This window comes from Acanthaster planci, linkage group LG20 (assembly GCF_054643075.1).
Source record: "Acanthaster planci isolate LZ-2023a linkage group LG20, COTS_SCS, whole genome shotgun sequence".
Taxonomy (NCBI): domain Eukaryota; kingdom Metazoa; phylum Echinodermata; class Asteroidea; order Valvatida; family Acanthasteridae; genus Acanthaster; species Acanthaster planci.
Window position 1 is genome coordinate 8,486,385 of NC_141796.1, and position 18,930 is coordinate 8,505,314.

Consider the following 18,930-nt stretch of genomic DNA (forward strand, 5'->3'; position numbering starts at 1 on the left):
AGCCTACTGTATTCTGTACATGCACATGTAAAGGTATGTCTGACATACAGTACCAGTACATGTAGTTAGTCTTGGTTCAAGAAGTGGTACCAGGTACATGTACATGTAGCTTTGGCCTTTTTTGTGCAACAGCTAGTCTTGGTTCATGGAGTGATAATTTCAATCTTTATCAACACAGCTTTTCTTTCTTCTCTTTTCAAGAAGTGAAGCCAAGATCAGCACGTACAAAATCACACACGAAAAAACAAAATTGGTTCAGAAAGATTATTTCATCAGAAGAAAAGTGAAGCAAGTCACAGACTGAGGAAAACTTTCTATCTATCAACAGTGCTCACAGGATCTGGGATGATGAAATAATTCCCACAACATGACCACGGTGTAGACAAAAATGAAAAAGTCCTCGGTGGCACTGATGAAAAGTAGGACAATATCGATCCAATGCCAACTGCGGTATGAGGGTACCATGGACTCTAATACTGTACACAGAGACGGAAATCAGGCACTGTACTTCATGTAAATCCATACCCAACTTTACAAGCCAGCACAAGGAGGCTGGCCATTATGAATTTACCAAGGTGAATTTCAAAAACCATTTAGCTACTATAGCATTTTATTTCCTGAAAACTTGAAAAGGGACACATACCTTTCAAAAATTCCAGAAATTCAGAAGATTTCGTTCACTTGAAGTTTGCAAGAAAAGTCATTTTTAAAAATCCCTACTGTATCTGTGAAAGGACAAGTACAAACATGTACATGTACATGTAGGCCATGTACATGTAATTAAACATGGTACAGTCCATGTGGTTCCAATAAAATAAACAGTGGTGTCGAGTTCCGACTTTTATTGATAAAAGAGCAGATGTGTGTGACGGAAACAATAAACACACTAACTTCTCCTGCATTAGACAATCAACTAATGACAGCATTCCAATGGTACATGTACCTGTACGGTACATGTACAGTCGTGTATTTCATCGGTAGCCTGATGTGCAAATGTCATGAACTTGCCCTTGCAAGGAACGGACGTCAAAGTTCGATTCGCAAGTCATAAAGAAACAGCGTGTGAAGAAAAAAAACAGGGGATCCCGGGTTCCATAATTGGGAGCAGGTGGATGGGCTGATGCAAGGCAAGGATTGCAAAGGGGAAGGGGAGAAGGGAAGGGGGGGGGTGGGAAGGAGAAGTGAGTCATCCATAGCCCAAGGAAATGGGGACAACCCCTTTGGTTTGAGAGAAGACTGCACCGTATATAAATACAGCTTGTTAGCTCACCGTGCACCTGTGTTGTTTTCAAGTCGATTTTGTAAGCAAGATGTGAGACCTCACACTATTCTGAAGCCTACACGTACTATAAATGTAGTGTATCAGATACGAGCCAAATCCAACAGGAATTCATATTCAGAGATGTTCAAAGCTTTTTTTTCTCATGTTTCATCTTAAACCTCCATGAACCTGTACAGCGAAATGACCGAACTGACCAAAATGTTTGGACGCTTTTACAGAATTCAGAAAGACACTGGCGACAGCCCAAGTACATGTATTACTTTCTACACGGGGCTCAATATGAAGTTGCAATGCCCAGTGGAAGTTGGTACAACGTAACAGTACAACATGTGCCATCAACTCACCCAAGTGTGTATTTGCCTGCAACTGGGCACCCCCTATTGTTCCTCTTTTGTTTGTACTTTAACTTTTGTAGAAGACCACCCATATGTTTTGTACACAGTTGTCAATCGGGGACCCTCTGTCAATCGGGGACCTTATTGTCCTCTATTGTTCAAGGTCCCCAATTGAATGCAGAAACAAACTCGTGTCTTGTAGAGTGGACTTTGGGAAATTAGTTCTGAGCCAAGCTGCCAGAGGAGCGTATCGATGCGTGATGTCAAATAACTTTACGAAAGTTTCGAAAAAGATCTGAAAAGTTCCCAGAGATACATGTACCCCACACTAAAATGGAAATACAGAATGGTGACAACAGAACAGGCTACATGAACAGGTCCATGTACATACACAGACAAAAACTGAGCCAAACTATACACTTACATGCATTTGTACCTACACCTGCAGCGCTCCCCCATCCCAAAGAACAGTTCAAAATGGATGATAAATAGGGCTATTTGGCTCCAAGGTAAATGCACAAAACCTACTGTAGTTTACTCGCTGACTGAACCAACTTCACCTGGACTACACGTAGTGATCATGGTTATGTTCATGTCCCCCTTGAACTATCCAGAAGGAAACTTCATCATTTCTAATACTGACTTCATAAACTTGGGACAGCTGAAAGCAGTCAAAAGCCATAAGACACAAAACTAATGGCAGTGACTAACGCAAGCTCTTCTTCATTCAGCTTGCATGAGATCCCTTGAGGAGGCTCAAGTAGTGTGCAATATTTGTGTAGAACATATAAACTGTATACTGTGTACATGTTTGTACAGTACAATGTAACTGAAAGTTTACGTAGGAAGGGCAAATTCTTTTCACACTCATTCTCCTCCGGAATTCATTTTCATTTCACCAAATGTAAAAACCAATTTCCCCCAGTGGTGAAACATTTTCGCACCTTTTCACGCAAGTGGGAAAACATTTTAAATCCTTTTCACACAAGTAGGAAAACATTTTCACACATTTTCACACATCTGGGAAAACGTTTTCGCACCATTTCAAACGAGTGGAAAAACATTTTCATGCCTTTCACACAGGTGGGAATATATCTTCACACCCCATAAAAGTGAGCAGAAATTCTGCTCAGAAAATTTCCCATTCCGGTTCAGAGTGCATGTTAACTTTCAACTGCAAGGTACAGAACATTTACGATGAAATGCACCACTACATGGTCAAGTAAACAAATGCACTATCTGCACAATGAACATGTACAATGTACATTGTACCCAACATCTACGTGTACTTTCTACATGTACGGTACTTGTGTCCTCAATTCTCTGCTCCGAACTTGAGCGAATACAGGAAATAAACAAATGTTCATTATGGTTCATGTACGTTAATTGTTCTGAAAGTAAGAATCAACCAGATCCAATTTTTTAAACTAGCTGATGATGATACTCCGGGTTTGAATCGATGACTTTGGGGGCTCAGTGTCTGACATGTTGGCTTTCAGCCCTCCTCACAAGTTAATTGCCAGCAAACAAAAGATTAACTAAACTGGTGAATTCAATGTAAACCCTTTTTCCACCTTGTGACTCTAGGCATAATGGATACCAAACAAGATACATACATGTACATGTACACTCTACAGAAATTTACACACTCAAACGACTCTAGCCGCCGTACAGTACACACATGTACATCCATATAGGTATACATGTATATGTACTAGGACATGTATGTACTCACATGCCTAAAACAAGAAAAAGTCTCTCCTCCATGCTCTATCAAATCTCACGCAAACACAAAACACGTATGGTACAATGTACTTGAAGACCTCAGAAAGTTTCCCTCACAAAAGATAAGTCCACAAACCCAGGGCAAATCTTACAATCTATGGTGACTTCACATGTGACTAAATGGCTTGTACTGTGATGTACGTAAAAGACTAGTGCTAGACTCCACTACAACACTCACACAGACAAACTTTGCCTTGAAAAGGGAGGAACAAACCAATAGAGACCACTAACAGTGCAATGTACATGTAAGGGATCATTTCTGCCCAGCAGTTCCACTAAACGCTGTCACAAGAAGACTGAACAACACCAGAAAGTTCCCACTTACCTACATGATCATCCGTTTCTTTTCATCCTTCAGCAATTGCAATAAAAATGGCAAAGGCACAACTCGGCAAGATGAGATGTACGACAGTCAACGGCGTTAAGAATCCACCGAGGTAATATCTACATGTATTTCGACATTTCCTTCCCTGTTCTTGCTGCAACGTGCTCGGCATTCCCCTCCGGATTTTCTTTTTCCAAAGTCTGTGACAGCGCACCCCCGTACTTTTCCTTTTTTTTTTCCTTATTGGTTCCTCGTTGTAGGGTCCACTATGACACGCGGTGACTGTATGCAATGGACATTTTCGGAAGTGTGGAAAGGATGTGGACGCTTGTCCCCATTGAAAATTGCTGTGTGGGGAGACATACGGAAACTTGCATATCGATGGTTGGTTATCGATATAGTCAGCTACACTAACCTGTGAGGCTTTCATGGATCACTGGTACTTGCAATCAATTTTCCTCTTACTATTTCATGTAGATAACAGAAGGCACTTCTGCCAATAGTATACCCTCGTCTGACGTTAGTCTTATCCAGGATTGGTTCCGCTAAACGTGTTTGCTCAGTTAATAAATAACTTTTCAAGCAAGCTTTTGACAGGACTGTCTTTTGATTAATAAGACAAGCAAGCAGCAAGACAAAGCCATATAAACGTACATGTACATGTAGACCCACATTGTACGGGTCATTTTGAATGCAATTAAACGGCGGTTCTAAAGAATAAAGTTGATCACATTTTTGGCATCTTTTACAAGCTCAGAACGTAAACATGACAAATGCATGTACCAAAACTTATGAACCGGTGTTAGGTCAAGCTTTCACTTGGAAAGCAGTGCCATTACGGGGACAGGAATTGTGGCATTCATGTGAAAGTTCACAGTGAGGAAATCCATTCTCTATAGTCTGCTATTCGAACAGCCAATACGTGGCAATTTTAGGATCAAATCACTGAAAGCTACATGTATAATAGGCAATCATGTGATACAGATTTTGGGGGATTTTTTTTTCACATCACATCCTGGAAAATATTAATATACCATTGACAGGAGCTTGATCCGGTATGTGCCAAGAGCACAGGAAGTTCCAGTTAGCGAGGACGGAGATATATCTCAGATATCCAAGGATTGCATTGAAAAGTGGCAAGTGGAAAGTCCCATATGTTCCAGTACGTAAAAATGTGAGGGGGCGGGTGCAGTAGGGAGGTAAAAAGTACCGTAGGACGGTTCAGTTGTGATATCTGGGAAAGCCAAGCAGGTACGTGTACATGTAGAGTGGCTCTTAGCATGGGGTCCATGGGCCTGTAACGCCCCCCCCGTAGGGGTCAGGGGTGAAGCTCTAGCTAGCTGGCAAGGGTCGAAGGGCCTGCAGATGGCCCACCAGCTCTTGAGCTTTATCAATTTTGAGATGTCTGCACAAGTCATAAGGGAAATCAATGTTGAGCTATCGTACATGTACCAGCAGGTAAAATCACTATACACGTAGAGAAAAGAATTCCACAGTGGCCTTTTGCTCCAATTTAGAGATCTAGCTTCCACCCGAGAGAGGTATTATTGGTCTCTAGATACATGTAGCTTCATCTTCTCTTTCCTTTTTCTCATTTAAAGTAGGACTTTTTAAAAGTCCAACTTCCCGGTCTTGCTGCTGCTATCAAAATGGGACAGGTACTGTAGACATAGATGTGGTATTGTTTCCATCCAGAAATAAAAGGACTGCACTTATTGTTTTTCGAATGGTTCCTTGCCATGTTGAAGGAACTACATGTATTACCGAGTACCAACTGTGAAGGGTCTACATTTTTGATCATGTGTACATGTACATGTATTTTGTATACATGTTATATGTTCATGTACTGGTACCGTACCATGCCCATTCAATAACTTTTTAGGAGATTGCTAACAATTAATATGAAATGAAGCATTTCAATGGGATTGGACATTACACAATTGTATGCACTAAAACTACGCATATGCACATGTGCGGTGTCTACAAATGATCTTTGCCATTCAGTGTACAAACATCAAGCAATGACTCATCACTGAATCAATAGAATTCAGATAGCTAACACTTTCAAGATTCGCCAACCAAAGTGCAAAATCGTTAAGTACCTGTACCCGGAATACATTTACGTCATGCACCGGAATGCGCACTGTATCAACCAGTAAGGCCATACTCTATAATACTAGCCCATATGCTGATAAATATTTCAACAACCCTTGAAAGCACTTCAACCTTAATTTTACTTACATGTACACGTATCTGTACACTATCACCCACAGTAACCATGGTGACTTGTAGCAGGACACATCTGTCAGATTGTGTTATCAAATTTTATCTGGCACATACATACATGTACATACAGAACAATTTTTCCTTTACGAATGTATTATTTTGGTGGGCATTTTTTAATTCTCTCCCATGCAAAGGAACAATGCTCCTGCTCTTAAGTTTCCAGGCAGGCAACGGAATTTATTTATTTTTGGTGTACAAAAGACGCAATGTACAGCAATCAACTACCAATGCAGATGTGAACAGTACCATTAGCCCTAACAGTCCTGAGCGCTCCAATTAGGGGCCTGTCCAGAGTACTGCCAGTATTTAGTAGTAAAATGTAGTACTCAGCCCTGTCGCTTGTAAGAGGACACGACATTATTATTCTCTGACGCCATAAAATACAATCGAGAAGACAGTGTACCATACAGTGCTGTGGTGCTAAGAATGCACGGTTTCATTGTTCTCTGTACGAGTAACCAATGGAAAAAAACCTAGCCAGAAATAGTCATCTGCAGCGCTAGGTCCTTCAGGCTCAGAGTGTTACGTAGTATTTTGTAGAACTGAGCACTCTTAAGCCAAACAATGCCCGGTACTGTTAGGGTTAGTGAACACAATAACACACTCTATGCAGAAGTAGCTATTTTTCCTCTCACTTTCCATGTTTCTGAACGTTTCACTTTTTTCTTTTTACACACGTTCATGTACAGGACACATGTTAAAAGCATAGTTTGTTAAACTGTTTATGCAGGTGGCCATCTCAAAGTTTCGCTTGCGGTGAAGTCTTTACAGTCCATTTCAACGTTGAGTGCCAACACTGCTGGAGAAAACAAGGAAGGAAACTCAGCAAAGCTTGGACAGATACAGGAATAAATTCATGTACATGTAAGTGTTCTTGTACGCACCACACATGTATACACATGTACAGGTACATGCATGTATGAAGGGTTTATTCCCAAATCATATATACATGTACATCCATTTGAAAAGCATACAATTTTTCCAAAATTATGAAATATCGAAGAGCTTTAGCAGTGTACCATTTGTCCCTACAACTTATTTTTCACAATCTGCAAGCTGTAGAAACTGACTGCAGGCAACTGAGAGAGGGTTGGATGGGTAGCAAAATGGCACTTATTGCCATTTGCGTTTTGTCACAGTCCAGAAATGAAAGCCATCAAGGGTCAGACAAACCGGGCCGATTTCACGAAACTCATCTTATCTTGCAACTTACATGTATCTTAGGGCTGAAGATGAGTCCCAAGTCTACGATTAATCTTTGCTGAGGGTTTCGAGATTGATTTCATCAAACCTATCTTAAGAAAGATAGGTCGTAACTAGAAATTTGGTGGCTGTTTCATGTTTCGTTGTGCCCTTTGATGAAAAGAGTCATTGAAAATAAAGGGAATAGCCAAAACACGAATGTGTGGCAGAACAGCTGACTCATGTATGCTTCCAATCATTTTGATATTTCCATTTTAACATGACAAATAGGTTTTCCCGTACTGTTATAGTTTTCAGCATTTTGCTACCTAATTATAAATGAAAACACAATCATGTCTGTTTCTGCAGCTAGTTTTCATCCAACAAAACTGTTACATTTATAGCTCTAGGGCAATACTCGTCTCTCACTTTGATAATTACTGCACGCATCAATGAGATAAGACAACCCTCAGACCAATCTTACATGTAAGTTAGGAAGAGTTCCTGAAGAAGTTAGGGCTTGTTGAACGTGAACTCAAGTTCAGTGAAGTTGATCCCAAGATCTCAAGACACGTCTTAGCGTTTCATGAAATCGGCCCCTAGTCACCAAGCTGTTGCAGTTGTAAAGGCCTTCCTTTGTAAGGCATGGCTCATCCTTGGTTACAGACTGCAATACTGCATGGACGACGACATTAACCAGCTGAAAACATCAGTGTTTACACATGTACTTTGTTTCAACAATTCACGTAATTTGAGAGGCTCAAAGGTATCAACCCACACTTGTGAGACATATTTACAAGTACAGGTATATACAGGTGTAAAAATAGTCATTTCTCCACTGTACCCAGCACAAGCTGGGGAATAGGGCTGAGTCAATTTGAATAATTCACTATTCGAACATTCGACATTTGATTCGATCAAATATCCAACTATTCGGTCATACCGACAGGCAGATTGTTGATGAACAAACCATATATAAAATCAGTTGCAAATAACACACACAGTTGTACATTACATTAGCTTCTTAAATAAATTAAAACAGTCCAGGAGTATCTCCAGCTGAGATTTAGCAAAATTTAAGAGACGAAAAATACTTCTTGGTTCTTGCCCTGTTGAAAATTTCTGTTGCTTTTTAATTTTTTAATGAGTAATTAACTTTTTGAATTGTAAGATTTCTGTCGCTTTTCATTTGCATCTGCTTGAAACAAGCCTCCATAGTGCAACTTTTTCTCATTTAAAACAAAAAAAAATTCTCCCTTCCTTTTCATGAATTTTGCAATTGAATATTCAAATTCGGATTATAATATTCAAATGTTTGATAATCGATCGATTATTGGGATATTCAGCACAGCCGTACAGGGGAATCCTCATTGGACAGTCTGATATATGCACCTTTAGTTATGTAAGCTAGCACTTGTGTGCATTAGAACCCTGGTGCATACTTCAAGCAGGGGTAGGTACCGCAGTGGTCAGGGGCATTGGTCACTTCTCAAAAATGAGATTCAGAGAGGAAGGTGTGAAACATCAAAGCCACACCTGAGGACTTCCATAAGGGTACAGTGAAGTCACGTTGGCACTTGAAAGGGATTATCAGTCTCCAATCTGGGAGTGGACTAATAGCGGTATAAAAGGGGGGGAAGGGGGGGGAAAGGGTTTGATCCTTACCCTATAGTTGCCATTCAGATTTTCCATCGTACGCTCCTGGCGGTGTCTGCCGTCCTCAAATGTCATGCTGAACATTTCATCAAAAAATCCAAAGGAGCTGATCCACTGGGAGAATATTCATATAATCCTACACAGACACCAATGCACGACTGCGGATAAGGGACACATCACAAACACACAGGTAGATCTTTGACAGCATGCTATATGACGACAGTCGCTCAATGTGTCAGGGAGGCCACATCCAGGGAAAATACACGTACGTGTACAATTTACAAGAAGTCAGGAAATCTCAATCTCTTTCTTTTTTCTCCTCGCGTCTGATCATGTGCCCAAATATCCCCAAATCACAGACAACTACTCTACAACTGTCATTCTCTCGTCCTACAGAGCTGTTGGTATACGTCCCAGTAGCACATGCGGTTTGCTGTTGGTTATTCCGGGGATTATTCACAGCAGGAAATACAGCACATAAAAGCGTTCGGCCATGTACACCAACATTCAAACTGCCAATTTATTTCCTGTTTCAAAGAGGCTCACCAAGGTGTACGTGTACATGTACCTGTCTCTCAATTTTTTAGCCTCAAACATGTACATCCAGCAGGCCGATCTAGGGTATACCGTCGTCCTAGGGAATTGTGAGCAGGCTATTCACAACTTCTCTCAGGCCCAAGGAGTGGTGACATCTCGCTCCAGTTGTAATGAAACTAAACACAAAAATAACAGGCCGAACTCAACCAGATTTCCTTCTGTGAAATCTGTGCACGAGGTACTGTCGGTCACACAGGCCAATGTACGATTCGACAGCGGCCCCGGTAAGCTTTCGCAACTACAAACCTGCCGAGCATGCCGAAAGTGGAACAGCAAAACGCAGTGCAAAGCATTCAAGGTTGTTATAGCATGACTTGGATCTCTTTGTCTTGATGTCAATATGAGAGCCTCTTTAATCTGGTATTAAATGGTGGAATTATATGTACATGTCCACACAAGTCTGTCAGCTGGACTGTGCACTACCAATACGGGGTACCGTACCGGTACCTGCCTCACTGCTATAGTGGTGAACATCAGCGTCCTGCCATTGATGTGTAACTTCATAACAAAATAAGACTCCTATACTGATCAAATTAAGCTGACCCTCTCAATTTCACCAATGAGAAAAAACCACTGCAATATTTTCACATAGGTACAGTATGCTGTCTAGTTACCGGTAGACTGTAACTGCTGGGTTGGTGCACATGCTGTGCTATCAATATTTACAGAAATTGGCAATTGGCAGCCAACCGGGAAAAGCTGCAAGGGTAGGGCCCAATGATAGTACTTGATTTTGTTTTATAACTTGTGATATGTACATGTATTTTGCTGCCAATCACAGGGCACCAAATTCAAGGACGGTTGCCAGGCATACAGACACTGTTGACATACACAAATAATGCACTATGCTGTATACGAAGAATAAATGCATACCGGTGACAAATAATGTACCTTACAGGGCATGTTGACTGGCAACCTGTTTTTTTTTGCCCAGCGACTACTTACACTGAAAATTACTGAAGCTTTCCAGAAAATCTCCACTGGACAGCTCAAGGAGTGAGAAAACTAGAGAGCTGTTCTCAAGAGGGGCACAGAATGAAAAATCTCAGGCTATAGATAAATGTACCTGTACCCAGACAAACGCAGACATTGGTACCTGTCCCCAGACAAACGCAGACATTGGTACCTGTCCCCAGACAAACATATAATTCCACATACTGTAAGTTATCTACCGGTACATGTACATCCTGCATTTGATCTTCAGAGCTGTCATTAGACTCAACAAAAAAAACCAGGAAAGTCATACGCATGTGGTTCTACACCCTCCATGAGTGGACAATTTCTAGTCATCAGCTGACAGGAGATGAGGCTAAGTACAGTGACCAAACTTCTGCAAAGTGGCAATCTTTGTGGTATTCAACATCTCGAAAATCTGTACATCTCACTTTCTTAACATATAGTACATCACGGTCATAGCCTACATTTGTCTCCTAAGGCTGGTAAACTATGACAGGCCATCAGTACAAAAGCACATTAACAATCCGCAAAATGTAAACAAAAATATCATCATTTCAATGCCCTATTTATATACATGTCGGAGCAAAACTACTGACATTTTGAGAAATACATGTAATCTGACATTAACTACAGATGCTGTACAAACTGTCACCGCCAGTGGGGGGTGGGTCTGGGGCACATGCCCCCACAAATTCCTGGCGCCCCCTCCCACTTTTAAAAACACGGATGAATGGATAGTGAACATGGCTAACGAAAGCTTGCCCAAAAAAACCACACCATTGAAATCTGGTGCCCCCCCATAAGATGCTGGTGCCCTCTCCCACTGGTAAAATCCTAGCTAGGATCACCATCCACAGAATCAATGGCCAATGCATTCATGTACATTATGTATGAGAGAGGTTTACATGTGCCGGTTGGTAACTTTATGATGTTTTGAGGACACTGTGTACCCTGTCCTTGCATTACTCTTGGCAAAGGTTCAAAGTACATGTCAATTTCCAGTGCATGAACAGTGTTCACACTTCCTGCTGAAAGCTACAGACTTATCGAGTGTACCGTCCGCTGTTGCCATTTCCTCCGGGAACTTACCTGTTTCGTCATCTGATATCCCTCCATCGGTTCGATGCAATTCCAAGCAAGCAGAAAAAGAAACACTAGCTCAAAGGGACGGCCCAAAATAGGACATTCAACTCAAACGAGCATCTGAATACTTCAACACCACACGGTGCATACAAAAACCTCAATGCTATTCACTCACTGCCGTTGGCAGAGGCTACTGTAACCCCCTGAACTCTGAATACATGGGATGAAAAGTTCCTCTGTCATGATTCTCAAGCATCTGACACGGCATGTTTTCTCTGGCCTCTTCCTATGTGCCATAGGAAACTAGTGCGTAATAACCGTCCAAAACCCAAGGCTAGACAAGCATTGTGTGCGACCGGTAGTCAGTCGGATGTTACCACTGCAAAAATCATTCAAGCTGCTTCTATATGGATGTTGGGCTTTGCACCTTAACTTCACACCTCATCTTGTCACTGAATTCTGAGCTGACCCCATATCACAAACTATCCAAGGCCTCGCCAATTCCAGACTGCAGAGATTTAAGCTGCTTCTACATGTACATTGGCTGTGTCAAAATCGGCTAGACTATGGCTATGACTTCTCATTTTTCCATTGATGTGCTAAGGACACGACAGATGACAGCCATAGCCATAACATCTGTTTCTAATATTGGTTCACTGTACACTTAAGCTTGATGTCTTTCTTTTGATACCGTGCGAAGAACACACCTCGTGGGTCCATGATACCAATGGATTATGTTAAAGATCAGTGCAGGTTCCTGTTAAGCACAAGTCGAAAGTTCATGCTCCTTTGACAAGCGAAAAAAACAAGGTTTCTGAACTTCCATTGTCAACCTTAAACAAAGCTCTTCAACTACTGGTGCACCAATCCTACCAAAACTCAGATGGAGAGAAAACGCAGGATAACTTTCACCGAAAAAAGTGAAGTGAAAAAAGTCATCCACTGGTGAGCCCGCTTCTGCAGATTGCAGTTTCGAGCTGATGATTCGACACTTTTGCAAATCTGGATGCAACGCAGGAAGAGGGAGAAAGTCATGACATATCCCCATGCCAAGTTTTCCTGTAAACAGGATGGGAAAAACTCACAGACGTACAGTTGAACACTGCGATACAATTGATCCATACCGACTCAACTCTCAACTACTGTACATGTACCTCTGCTGCTGATGCAACTTACCATAGGGCAAGCCGGCAGGCGACAATGACTAAATAGTGACCACGGGTCATGGCCGGTGTTGATCTCTGGTCATCGGGTCAAACAAAAGCAGGAGCTGCTTTAACAAAGCCATATCCCAATCAACGAGTCGTGGCTGTGTGCAGCGCATGCATCAATTGAAACTACAGGTAGCCGTAGCCAATTTTTCACGTTTTTGCACATGACCACTGAACATCACTGGCACAGTGCCGGGTGTGGCTGTCCAGAGGGTTTACTAATGGCGGCCCATCGAGGCTCGCAGTGATACAATATTCCCACCAAGCCCACAGCATTCCTGAAACTTGCCAAAGACGCTGAAACAATGTCACCCCACTAACTGTCTGACTGGTAGACAAGCAGTCTTGACGTTTTCACCATGTGAACAACACCTGATGTAACTCACAATAGAACTGTCGCTTTGTCATGCTTGTTACATTTTTCTTGCGTTCGTTAAGCTTCAAGAGCAAAAAAAAAAGGCCATTTTACTTGAGAACGTACAGTGTTTCCTAGGTTTTGTTAAAAATTACTCCATTATCATGCAAAGCTGTTTTACCATACATGTGAATCAGCGCACAAACTTCATGGAGTGAAACCACAGACACCAGGTATGACAGAGCAGTTACGGCTCTTAAACCAATTTTTGGCATTCACTCAATAGGGGAAGCAATAGTTTTCACCACAATTGGAGGGAAAAAAGGTTTTGATGATGAGGGCTTTTTTATTACCGTGACAAGTTTGCTGCGTTGTCTGATTGACGGTTCAGGCGTGGTGTCATTGTCAACGTGACTGCCAGGCTCGGCGTAGGTGTGGGCGGCAACCGCCCTCCTCTCGCTACTGGACTTTCTGCTCCTCGTCAGCTACGGACAAAAAGCAGAAAAGTAAAGTGTGAATGTTTCTTCTCCAGCACTGAGCATCTTTCAACCAGAAAGTCACTTCCACACCAAAACAAAATTAAGAGACCCCTATCTGATCATCCATGTTCGGTAGGTTAGCAAAATCTTGGCAAAAAAGAAAATGACCACTGCTGAGTAGGGGTCAATGAAGAATTGGGGAGCTACATGTACAGGTAGTGTACGTACAGCAAGATAAAACTACACGTAGAGGAGCAAACAGGAATGAAAATGATACTTCAGAGAAAGCCAATAATGTCATTAGTCTGATACACAACCCACCGATGAGGGCACCTTAATTGACATCAGGGATTTATTTCAGAATTTTCCAGCTAACGTGTTATATGCATTTGCATGCATGTACCGTGCGTTGAACTTGCATGTTGCATTTGGCGTATACAAGTGAAATCCTTTGAAAGTTGTTCCGTCTTACATATGTCATTCTTTTCTACGAACATGCACACGAATTCCAATTGAATGCACTCTAAGGGTAGGAATTTACCGGCACGTTTAATTTGAAAAATATGCAGAAACCTTTCCCACACCATTTAAACGTGTAAACCCTTACCGTGGTGTCATTGCAAACTTTAAATAAAACAACTTCTATACAATGTAAATAGCTGACACAAAGTTCCGGTGATGAATTCATGGTATTCTTTTGATCTGACCGGGCAGTAAAATGTTCTGCAAATCAGATTACCAGTACATTTTACACGCATTGTTTACAATAAAAATGAACGTGACTGTATCAATCAAAACGTCAAACCTCTAAATGGGACGGTTCCATTTAAACGTTTGGGAAAAATTTGTAAACAGATTTGGGACTTTTTTGTTTAAAAACATGTTGACATCTCACCCTTACTGCACGTAGGACGGCGTATTACATATTTAAACGTGCAAGGAATGAGGAGTTAGCACTCTAGTAAATTAACAGAGCTCTAGGTACACATGTAAGTGTGCAGTTCCAGATGTCAAGACATTACGACAACACAAACAGCATGCAGGTAAAAAGGCAGGCAGACGGTTATTAGGACTGTCAATGAGGACACCACCTCTGACCCTTTGGCCATGCTTAGCCCCACCCTACCTCATCAGTCTCATGGGTATCTCCATTTTCCTCGTCCTGTCTGTGGTGGTCCCTCCGGGGTTGGTAAATACGCACCGAACGCCAAGAGGGGTTAGGCTTACACGGGTGCTATGTGCACAAGGGAAGGGGAGGGTCGGCGGTTTGAAAAAGCAGACAGTTAGTGAAGACAAAAGGTGAGATAGACACGTACGAGGATGGTGAGGGGGACTTTGTCGTAATTGGACTCTCTGTATAAAGTTCGCAATCCATCAGGTCTGCAGTCAACACATTGTCTGTCAGACGATACAAAAAAAAAGGGCACAGAACACACTAAAAGAAAGTGTGAAAAGACAGCTCTACATTTAGGAAAAGTTCAGAATGGTATACCTGTATCTCTGCAGGCCCCCTTGTGGGCAAAACTTTTGCCTTTCCTCGCAAACTTCATTTGTCAGCTGATTGCTGAGGTCCAATTATGACAAAGAACCCGATTCCTACCGTCCCATGAAATGCATGTTACAATGTGTGACTAAGAACCAAGTACATGTACATGTACCCACACATTGTATAATGACATGTGCCATGCATGGTGGCTACAGTACCGGTACATGTACATGTGCACGAAAATAAGTGATGGATTAATGTTGAGCACGTCATGGTTTCTGCAACTCTACCGTGTACACGTGCATGCACATGTACATGTAAATTGGCTGTTGAATGCATGTCGCACACTGACCGGGAGTACATAAGGTACATGTACACAATACACATGTACATAAATGTGTCTGAAGGTTGTCATGGTTGTTATCAAATGGCTGAAGACCTTTTCTGCGAGTTAGTTTTGGAAAGCTTATTTAGACTATGAATTACATATAGGCTTATTCAGGAACATGCTGTTCATCACGTGTACATGTATAATGTGACTTTGCCCATAACTACCGGTACATGTACACATGTACATGTATTGGTACAAACCTGCAGGGACCTGACAAATTACATGTACCTTCATTGTTATATAAACTTATAACCTGAACTTTGTTATAAGAGGAGTGGAAAACGAAGAAAAACATAATTCAAGAAAGTGGGGTTCTCAGAATTTGGTCTTTGCAGTAGTTTGTTACATACATAACTGTTTTTTACAACGAGAGTCGACCGTACATGTACATGTAGGTACATACATGTACTGTATCGTACAGTGTAGTTCAATTTATGGCTTGTGCGCAGTTTGTGTGATGTTAAGGTCACAGTCACACTGGTTGGTCACATGCTGTGAGACACCTGCCTACTGTACATGTACTATGCAGTGCCTTTGGAAGGATCACACCACAGGTACACTGTACATGTACAATGCATGATGTATACAGTGCATGTATGTGTACTGCTGGCAACAGGAAATAGTGTGAAAAATAACGCTGTGAATGCACAGTCAAGCAGGATTTGCATTGTAAAGTACTTGTACAAACACTGAACAATGATGTACAGTAGGTTGCTTCTAACTCTGAGCAGAGGAATTTGCTCTGAGCCAAAAAGTGCATATAGACTCAGTACATGTAATTTATGTACATGTACATGCTGGGATTAATTTTATACACAAGTACAGTGTACATGTATGTACATGTATGTACATGTGTGTAAAGGGTTACATGTACTACATGGGTTACATGCTACATGTGCATAAAACTACAGGTACATTGTACAGTATGTATGTATACCAGTACATGTTTTTTTTACATGTAGCATGCACTGTACATGTACATGTGTGCATGTACGTACCTACACGTACACACATGTACATACAAATGTACATGCATGTACAGTAGGTACATGTACATGTATACATGTATGTACCGGTTCTGTTTAAATCAAGGTCAATCCCATTTCCAAAAATAGACACTTGTGCATAATCTCCAATTAATTGTAAACCAGTATCAAATTCCTGACACCATGATTCATGCTCAGTAGTACGACACGTTAATGACATGTACATGTACATGTATACATACACATATACCGGTACATGTACATTAATGTGTGGATATATGCACTGATCGAGTTTTCTTTTTTGCTTCATGTACATACTCACTTTTTGAGCTAGATTTCATTTTATCAAGATACATGTAGCATCAAAGCTTTGCAGAATTTGACCGAACCTTTGTTTATGGTTAACAATCAGAGTAAAGTTCTCCGCTTGTTTTAGGAGAAACATGACAAGGATGTGGAAATGCCAATTATGACTGTGGTCGAGCGGGTTATTTGTGTTAACACGAGGGAGTGCCTGAGGCAGAAGTGTGACTCGTGGGTATTAAAAAGCGAGAGCACACTCTCAATGAGGCTAAGGGAAAACGTATGCATCTCGTGGTTCTTTAACCCCTTTGCGCCGGGAAGCGGCTATAGCCGCCGTAAAAATTGAGATCCTCAGCCCGCTTTTCAGCTAAAATTCTCGGCCCATGCTCGAGCGAACATGGTGAAAGAAGGCAGACCCTGGCTCTTGTATATATGGTACATGTAATTGGTCTTTGTGCGTAGCCCAGAAATAAAAAGACTGATTTTGCATCATAATCACCAGCTTCACAATAGTCCCCACTTTGAAAAGAGGCAACAGGAATGTGGAAGGGTGAGTAGAGCCACATGCCACCGAACAATCAGCCTCTTCACCGTGTAATTCAAAATGTGCAGAGCACGCAGGGCCACAAACCGAGAATTTGCGGTTTAGCAGGTGGCCTTCGTGGCCAAGCGAGGCTGGAATTCTTGGGGTCGGCTTTCGGGAAGAAATTCCCGTCGTCAAGGGGTTAAAGATGGCAAAAAGTTAAGACTTGATCATCCACGGGATGTGATCTGCAAGAAATGCGTGGGCAATACATATCCATGTTTCTTGCACCCGCCAGCATCAGGAGTACGGCGCCAGATACGAACGCAAACAAACAGTCGCCCTGAGTCACATGCGAGGGCCCCTTGCCAAATTTAATCTTTAACAACGGCCAAGGCGGCATCCTCCAACCAGAACGCCCCTTTAAGGAAATCTGCCTTCAGTCCCAGGGGCAAAAAATAACAGGAACTATTTTGAGTCCGGGCAGGAACAGATTCTGGGCAAGGAGGGGGAGAGGTAGCTATAAATAGACTGGGGCTGCGTCCAAGGACAAGCACGATTAGGGGCCGCCAGCATGCCTCCAGTTTGGATGAACTTCACGCTGATTTCCGCTTTCCATCAGCTGTGAATTTCCCAGATCCAGAAGAATTCCACGTTGGAACATCACAATCTTCTACTGCCATAAACACCAAAGATGCCGAGAGGGCCTGACGGTTTAAGTTACACGTAGATGGATGTTGATGCGGGGGGGGGACTTGCTGGTGTTTGTGACACTTGAAGCTGTGATGGAACCTTCATGACCAATTTCCTGGATACCAGTAGATGGGTACTACAGGTACATGTACAGATTACAATTGGTACATGTAACGTGTAAATGGGATGAATTGGTCTGGGCTGAGAAACAGGTTCGAAGATTGAATGCAACTGTTTCTATTGCGTCTGAGCATGTGCCACGTTCTGAGCATGTGCCACCAGTTTCTGTTGAAGAGTACATGTACAGTTTCCACGTGTGCACCATGCGCTCAATTTGAAGTTTTCCCACGGGCCTGTCTCTCCTTTGTCGGTGGAAGGGTGTTTCCAGTCAGAGTGCATGTGTTTAAACGCTACTGGTGATCAATGTTAACTGTGACCTGGATCCAATTTCACGGAGCTGCTTATAAAAGTTAGCAGAAAAACTGTGATTAGCAGAGAAATTTGCTAACCTTAAAGCACTATTTCATTTCAGTGCTTGGCATGGATGTGCTAACGGTTGCACATGCACAGAAATTTGCTATTGTTACATGTGCGTCACTTATCTTTCCCCTGAGGTTAGCATGCCTTTGCCTGCAGGTGCTTACTGTACATGGTCTCTATGAAATATGCAGGGCCTCTGTTAGCCTGACATCCTGTGCTAGGCAAACGCAGTGAAATTGGGTCCAGTGTGTTAGAGTTTTACATGTACAATGTGTGTGCTGTGTACATGCACATGTACGGTACCAGTTAGTTGTGCCGTGAGTTGAAGGACCTGCTTGTTTCACTTGGATCTGGATTTTGATCAGTGATCTCAATGCAGATATGCTCCATCCATTAGGTAGGTTCTGGTGTCAGTGAACCACTGACGGATTACTGATCGAGATTTGGATCTGTGTGAAACAAACAGGCCAGAAATGCATGGCAAAAGCTTAAACACCAAATGACTTGTGAATGCGAGTGCAAGAACCTCCGTAAG

At 42.0% G+C, this 18,930-nt stretch overlaps 1 protein-coding gene across 5 annotated transcripts in view; it reads right to left on the reverse strand.

Annotated features, from left to right (window-relative positions):
- The window catches only part of LOC110974994 (DENN domain-containing protein 2B-like), a 50,401-nt gene that overhangs the window by 15,725 nt on the left and 15,746 nt on the right, over positions 1–18,930 (reverse strand). For 3 of the 5 annotated variants that reach the window (XM_087130211.1, XM_087130212.1, XM_087130210.1), the window contains 2 exons: positions 14,660–14,767; positions 13,408–13,539 (listed from right to left, as the gene is read on the reverse strand). In XM_087130211.1, the coding sequence (XP_086986337.1) occupies positions 13,408–13,539; positions 14,660–14,767 (240 nt within the window). Of the gene's footprint in view, positions 1–8,860; positions 10,471–13,407; positions 13,540–14,659; positions 14,768–18,930 lie in introns of those variants that run through there. The other 2 variants (XM_087130213.1, XM_022227013.2) reach the window with 2 other exon arrangements.